Source organism: Nematolebias whitei, chromosome 1, assembly GCF_014905685.2.
Source record: "Nematolebias whitei isolate Nwh7 chromosome 1, NemWhi1, whole genome shotgun sequence".
Lineage (NCBI taxonomy): Eukaryota > Metazoa > Chordata > Actinopteri > Cyprinodontiformes > Rivulidae > Nematolebias > Nematolebias whitei.
The window spans coordinates 41,410,692-41,417,892 of record NC_056498.1 but is presented as its reverse complement, the minus strand read 5'-3'; the positions used below and the strand labels follow the sequence as shown (position 1 = coordinate 41,417,892).

The window sequence follows — 7,201 nt, the reverse complement described above, 5'->3', positions numbered from 1 at the left end:
CAAGTCTGCCTTGGGGTAAAAACCTTCAGCTGTCTTCGGCTGCGGTCACAAACACTCGGCTGTTGTTGCAGCTGTAGAACAGCTCAAGCAGACCGGCTTCTTTAAAACGTCTCGTTTGTCTGAAGGTCAAAGGTCTCGAGTCTTTCTGTGCCTGACAGTTTTACTGAAGATGTTAAAATCAGGGCTTTAGGATCTTCAGCTCATTTAGCTTTTAGCTATAAATGTGCTAATTTCAGCTTTTAGCTACACTTTTGCTTATTTAAGTGTTTAGCTATGGCTTTGCTTCTTTCAGTTTTGGGCTACCACTTTGATCATTTTAGCTTTTAGCTACTCTTAGCTACTGATTTAGTTAATTTTAGCTTTTAGCTTATGTTTGCACTTTGGCCAACAGTGTTGTTTTTAAAGTTACCAGTAAATAAATAAATAAATAAATAAATAAATAAATAAATAAATAAAGTTGTATTGTATGTTTGGTTAGTCAGAGCTATTATTTGACTACATTAACTTTAAGCTATCAATTCGCTAAATTAAAGTCTGAGATTATATTTCTCTTTAGCTTTTAGCTACAGTTTTGCTACTTTAAGCTTAGAGCTACCATTCTGCTCCATGTATATTTTAGCTATAGTTCTGGGCCTTTGTATTTTACCTTTTGTTTTGCTAATTTTAGCTTTTAGCCACAGTTTAGCTAATTTTCCTTTTAGTTCTTATTGTACTGCTCCTTTTAGCTTCTAGTTACGTCTCCCCTCCATGAAGCTTTTAGCTATTGTTCTGCTCCTTTTAGCTTTTTTATTCCGTTGTCTTGTTAGCGTTCAGCTAGCAATTTGCTCCTTTTAGCTTCCTTTCTGACAAGGATGTATTTTTAACAGCTGAAGGTATTTTTGATGACAAAGTTTCAGTTTTAGTCGTGCGCTAACTCACTTTATTCTATTTGACTAAAATCTAAAAACAACGACCTTCAGGAGCAACAACCAGAAACATTTAAACCTCAAATTGTCCAAATGTCCATAAAAAAACCTCCTTGTCCCTTTGGGAGGACGGTCGGATGTCTGAGTCAAGGAGGAGGAGGAGGAGGAGGAGGAGGAGGAGGTCGTTCTTCATCTGTCTGTGTTGTTTCAGGGAGGCGGGGGCCGCCATCAAACATTATCAAATAAAAGAGACTCGCAGCTCACCTGTCCTCTACTACCTGACTGAGAAACACACGTTCACCTCCATCCCTGAGCTCATCGAGTACCACAAACACAACGGAGCGGGTAACACACACACACACACACACACACATTAGTGTCAGAAGCATTTGTAATGTGGGGTGGGGGGGGGGGGGGGGACACTCTGGTGTGCGTGTCTGGGGGTCCTCCCCTAAAAAAACTTGAATAAAGTAGAAGCCATTTCCTGCATTCCGGTGTATTTTAACGGTTGTTAAACATCTACGTTTACATCAGTAAACACTTGATTCAATAACTATTTTAGAGCAACAAGAAGTACCCTGACCAACAGCTCTCCCTGTGTGAATAGAGCACGCTCCACTTCTCTCCTTCTAGCCACCCTGCGTTGAAAAATGCTGACACTAACATAGCGCTAAGCTAGCGGCGCACAATACAGGTGCATTAGCTAAAATGCTACAGACGTAGCTCTCGGCTTCTCTCACACATCCTAACCTCCACCCCAGTCAACAACTGCCAGAACTATGGTGCTAAGCTAGTGTGCAAGGCAGGGGTGTCTCCACCCCCCCAGCACCCTGCCAAGCCAAGGGACCTGGAGGAAATGCTGCATGTGGTGAGTTGTTGTAGGTGACCAGGAAAACACGGAGTGGATGTTTAGTGGTTTGAGTGTTCTCCTGTTAATCAAGTGGAATGGATTCAATCGTGAAGAAATAGAAACGGCACTGGGAGAACTAATATTTCATGGTAAATGTGTGTGTGTGTGGGGGGGTCCAAACGAATATTTTAGTTAATGTTGGGGGGGGGGGGGGACATGTCCACCTCACATATAATTGTAGCGATGCCTATGCACACACGTCTCATAATGTGAAAAAGACCGACATCTGGAGCAGTGACATTTGTCCAACCCGTCTCTCTCCAGGTCTCATGACCCGGCTCAGGTATCCTGTAGGAACGCACGATAAGTCCAATCCACCCACAGCCGGGTTCAGCTACGGTGAGTCCCCGCCCACACACAGTGGATCTTTACTCTGAACCGCCCCCTCGTGCTTGCTGCCTGACCTTTGACCTCTTTGGCCTCCAGAGAAGTGGGAGATCAACCCGAGCGAGCTGACCTTCATGAAGGAGCTGGGCAGTGGTCAGTACGGCACGGTGAGGCTCGGCAAGTGGAGGGCCCGGCACAAGGTGGCCATCAAGACCATCAGGAAGGGGGCCATGCAAGAGGAGGACTTCATCGAGGAGGCCAAGGTCATGATGTGAGGAGGAGAAAACTGAGAAGATCAAAGTTAGGCTGTTAGAGAAATCTGAGTATGAGGCGACAGAACTTCTTTTGGCTTTTCCCTCTTCAGGGGTCTCCACAGCGAGTCCTCTGTCTCATTCTGTCCTCTGTCCTCACTCCAACATGTCCTCTCTAACTGCATCCATATGTCTCCTCTTTGTCTTTTTCCTGCAGCTGCATTTCTAACGTCCTTCTACCAATATACCCACTGTCCCTCCTCTGGACATGTCCAAACCACTGTCCCTCCTCTGGACATGTCCAAACCATCTCAGTGTGTCCTCTCTAACTTCCTCTCCCAGTTGTTCATCCTGTGCTGTACCTCTGATGAGCTCATTCCTGATCTTCTCCATCCTTGTCTCTCCTAAGAAGAACCTCAACATCTTCATTTCTGACACTTCCAGTTCTGTCTCCTGTCTTTCTGTCCATGTCTCTGTCTCCAGACCATACAACATAGCTGGTCTCACCACTGTCCTGAGCAATAAGAAAACAAATGTTCATCTTAAACTATGCCTCCCTCTAGTGGCAGTCCTGGAGTACTACAGTAAACCACTCAGATTATAGATCCAGAGGTCACTTCAGAGTATTTTTAATTATATATAAATATTAAAAACACCATAACACCATCACATCTGTTGTTGTGCGTCCTCCAGGAGGCTGTCCCACCCCAAACTGGTGCAGCTGTACGGCCTGTGCAGCCAGAAGAGGCCCATCTTCATCATCACCGAGTTCATGGAGAACGGCTGCCTGCTGAACTTCCTCAGGCAGCGGCGGGGCAGCTTCAGCCCCGGGTCCTTGCTGAGTATGTGTCTGGACGTCTGCGAGGGGATGGAGTACCTGGAGGCCAACAGCTTCATCCACAGAGACCTGGTAACCTCTTTTTTTTTACGTGAAACCCTGAAAGAGGCTTCTTCTGAATCGGTCTCAATGTGGAGATCGGTGTTTCTTCCGTATGGTTCTTGGCACGTAACTCGTTCTGAGACTTTTTGTTTCAACAATTAGTTTCACAAATCAGTGAACGATACCGTCGCTGAAGTGGAGGGATACGCAACAGCTGGTCTCGACAGACAATCGGCGAACGGACCGAAGCTTTGGCGGGGGGTTGTTTGTGGAGAACAGCTGGGCAGATACCGTCACAGAAACACTGACACCATGACGGTATCCATCGTCCTTACCCTCTACCCCTGAGCTCGGACGCCAAAACATCGGCACAAACCGAAAAGGGAGAAGTTCGTTGTTGAGAACGTTCAGTGCTGGACTGTTGATGAGCTGATGTTCTCCAGTGAGGAGGTCTCTGCCAAGAACGCTGAGCTGCTGAACTCGACCATCACCGCTTCTCAAAACCAGAACAAACAACAAACCTCGGGTCAGTAAAGAGATGAAGTTTCTTCTGAACCAAAAGAAAGAAGCTCTTAAAGGAGCTTGGCAGAAGGTGAGGGAAGCAGAGAATTGATGATTGATATAGTGATGAAAAAGATCAAGTATAAAGGCTGAGAGGGAACTGAGTGATGGGGAAACAAAAAGAGTCCCTTCCTCCCGTTGACCCTCGTGGCCTCAAATAAACCAAACTCCTCAAGAGTTACGAGTTCAGTGGAGATTGTTTCTGTGCAGCCTCGACTCCAACTCCTGTGGAGCTGCCGGTGAAGGACGTGACTTCATGCTTCAGAAGATCAGTCGTCATTAAGCGTTTGGGCCAGATGGGATTAGAGGAATGTGCCGCACAGCTGGTCCTGTGTTCAAACAGATGTTCGACCCTTTGTTCTTTAGTCCTGCCTTCAACCATTGTCCCCGTGCCCAAAACGACACGTGCAGCTCCGAATGGTTTGACCCTCACATCCTTATCGTGCACGTGTCCGGAGCGCCTGGTGAACATGCAGTTTTCCTGTGGGACTAACCGAGGGGCCGAACGCTCCCTCCTCATGAAGGTCCATAATCACTTGGACAACCCGAAGACGTTTTATTATTCGCGGACCTTTCGTCTGCTGTTACTACGGTTCAGCCACATCTTCTTTGAAAGGCCTGTGTGATGGTCGGCAGCCATCTTGAGTTGAGGATCAGAGACAAAGACCTCAACCAGTCTGTGCCAGTAACTCTACTGCAGGGTGCTGGCTGGTGTTCCGCAGGGTTGAGTGCTATCTCCACTGTCATTCTCTTCATGCACAAATGAGTTGCAACTCAAAAATGAAGACTGCGCTCATTAAGTATGCTGATGATGTGGCCCTGGTTGCTGGTTCTACTCCCAGCTCTCTGCCTGACTGGTGGGGGGTTCCTCTAATGGGAACAAAAAGTTGTTTGCTGCTGCCGCTGAGCGTCCATTGAAACTTAGCGTCACATGACAAACCACCGTCCGCCGAGAAGTTTGAATGTTCTAGTAAAGACTTTAAAGGTTTCACGACATTTTTAACTCGTTTTGTTTCGTATGAGCCAGATGTGAACGTCTCCATGTCATGAATGTCATGGACAATAAAGTTAGGTTGAATTGAAGACGTTCAGCTCCTTCGGGACATCCCTGCTCCGACCTTTGACGTTTGTGCAGTTTGTAATTTTTGGAACGTTTAGTTTTTTCAGCCTCTTTGAAAATGAACGGAGCTCCACATCCTGTTTTAGCTGTTTTTTAAAAAACCGGCTCATTTTAGCTTCTTTCTGCTAAACTAAACTTTTTACTGTTTTTCATCTACTTTTTAGAGATTTCACTTTAATTTTAATTTTTTTTGCTAATTTTGGCCATTTTTAAAAAATATATAATTTCAGCTTCTTTTTTTTTTTTGCGTCTTTCTGCACCTTTCTGTTAATTTAGGCTTTTCTGAGCTACTTTTTTTTTTTTTGCTAATTTGAACCTTTTTGTTGCTAACTTCAGTTTTTTTTATAATATTTTCAGCCTCTCTTTACCTATTTCAGCTTATTCTGCTACATTCGGCTTTTATTTAGCACATTTCGGCTGTTGTTCAGTTGCGTTCTACTCTTATTTTCCTGCTTTCAGCAATAATTACTCAGCGTTAAGCGTTCACGCTGCAGTTTCCCAGGAAACGGCTTTTCTCTAGCTGATGTTTGTTGCTTTCTCTGCAGGCTGCCAGGAACTGTTTGCTGAACGAGGCTCTGGCGGTGAAGGTGTCCGACTTCGGCATGGCCAGGTACGAGTGTGGCTCCGGTCTCTGCTGCTTTTAAACGAGCCTTCAGGTGTAAACCGTTTACCTGCTGCCTGTTCAGGTACGTGTTGGACGACCAGTATACCTGCTCGTTGGGCGTCTTGTTCCCAGTGAAGTGGTCGCCGCCCGAAGTCCTTAACTACAGAAGATACAGCAGCAAGTCGGACGTCTGGTCGTTCGGTGAGTTCTGCGGGACGCAGCGTGAACTCTAAACGATAATCTTTGAATTTGATGGCAGCAACACGTCTTTCAAAGACAGGACCGGAGCAACAAACGGCTGTGAAAGTGGAAACATCACAGCTGGAGGAGCATTTTGTAAAAACTAAATTATCCACAGGTCGGAGCAGTTCAGACGTGAAGATGGGCAGAGGTTCAGCGGTCTGGCTCCTGAATGAATCTCCATCATCTCCAGGTCATAATCTGAAGAAACCCCTGAGCTCAAAGGACGAGGCTGAAGGTCGTGATGTTGGAGCTGTCAGGGGGAGCTGTGAAGGTTTATGGATGTGTGTGAGTTCAGAGACTTGTTCTTCCTCTCAGAGAGGAGCCTGCAAGGAGCACCTGACTCCAAGGACGCCTCCGAGCCGGGACGCCGAGGTCGTCTTGACCTGCCGTGTCCGATAAGCGTGTGTTATAAAACACTTCCTGCCTCACTGTCCGCTGCAGATCTGCAGAGCTTCATGAGCGACCTGGTCTGGTTCTGGACCTTGCTGCTTTAAAACCTGGTCTGGTTCTGGACCTTGCTACTTTAAAACCTGGTCTGGTTCTGGTCTCAGGAACTCTTCCACAGATCATTGTCTGTAAACACAGTTCATCCACAAATGCTTCTTAAAGCTCTATCAGGCAAAGAAGAACTCAGAAGTGAACACCATCCAGAACCGCTGCGGTCTTCTCTGGACCAGAACTCGTTTCAAATGGACTGAGGTGAAGTCCAGAACTGTTCTGAGGTCAGACGGGTCCAAACTTAAGGTCCTTTTTTGAAACCATGGGGACAACATCCTCTGAGAAGGAACATGCAGTCCGTCATCAGCACACAGGTCAAAGACAGCCTCTCTGGTGGTATGTGGGTGCATTAGTGCCTCTGGCACGAGGAGCTTACACATCTGGAAAGACTCCAGCAATGGAGAAAATAATCTACAGGTTTTAGAAGATCTGCTCCATCCAAGACAGTTGAAACAGCTAGAATCCTCCAACAGACAAGAATGGGACAACGTGTCCTCCAAAACCTCCAACATCTGGTCTCCTCAGGTCCTCCAAAACCTCCAACATCTGGTCTCCTCAGGTCCTCCAAAACCTCCAACATCTGGTCTCCCCAGGTCCTCCAAACCCTCAACATCTGGTCTCCTCAGGTCCTCCAAAATCTCCAACATCTGGTCTCCTGAGGTCCTCCAAAACCTCCAACATCTGGTCTTGTCAGGTCCTCCAAACCCTCAACATCTGGTCTCGTCAGGTCCTCCAAACCCTCAACATCTGGTCTCGTCAGGTCCTCCAAACCCTCAACATCTGGTCTCGTCAGGTCCTCCAAACCCTCAACATCTGGTCTCCCCAGGTCCTCCAAATTCTCAACATCTGGTCTCTTCAGGTCCTCCAAACCCTCAACATCTGGTCTCCTCAGGTCCTCCAAA

The 7,201-nt window shown here is 46.7% G+C and overlaps 1 protein-coding gene across 1 annotated transcript in view; it reads left to right on the top strand.

Annotated features, from left to right (window-relative positions):
- The window catches only part of LOC119414981 (tyrosine-protein kinase Tec), a 31,295-nt gene that overhangs the window by 22,194 nt on the left and 1,900 nt on the right, over positions 1-7,201 (top strand). The window contains exons 11-16 of the mRNA XM_037682139.1: positions 1,117-1,250; positions 2,080-2,154; positions 2,242-2,413; positions 3,087-3,303; positions 5,500-5,564; positions 5,641-5,759. Of these exons, the coding sequence (XP_037538067.1) occupies positions 1,117-1,250; positions 2,080-2,154; positions 2,242-2,413; positions 3,087-3,303; positions 5,500-5,564; positions 5,641-5,759 (782 nt within the window). The remainder of the gene's footprint in view (positions 1-1,116; positions 1,251-2,079; positions 2,155-2,241; positions 2,414-3,086; positions 3,304-5,499; positions 5,565-5,640; positions 5,760-7,201) is intronic.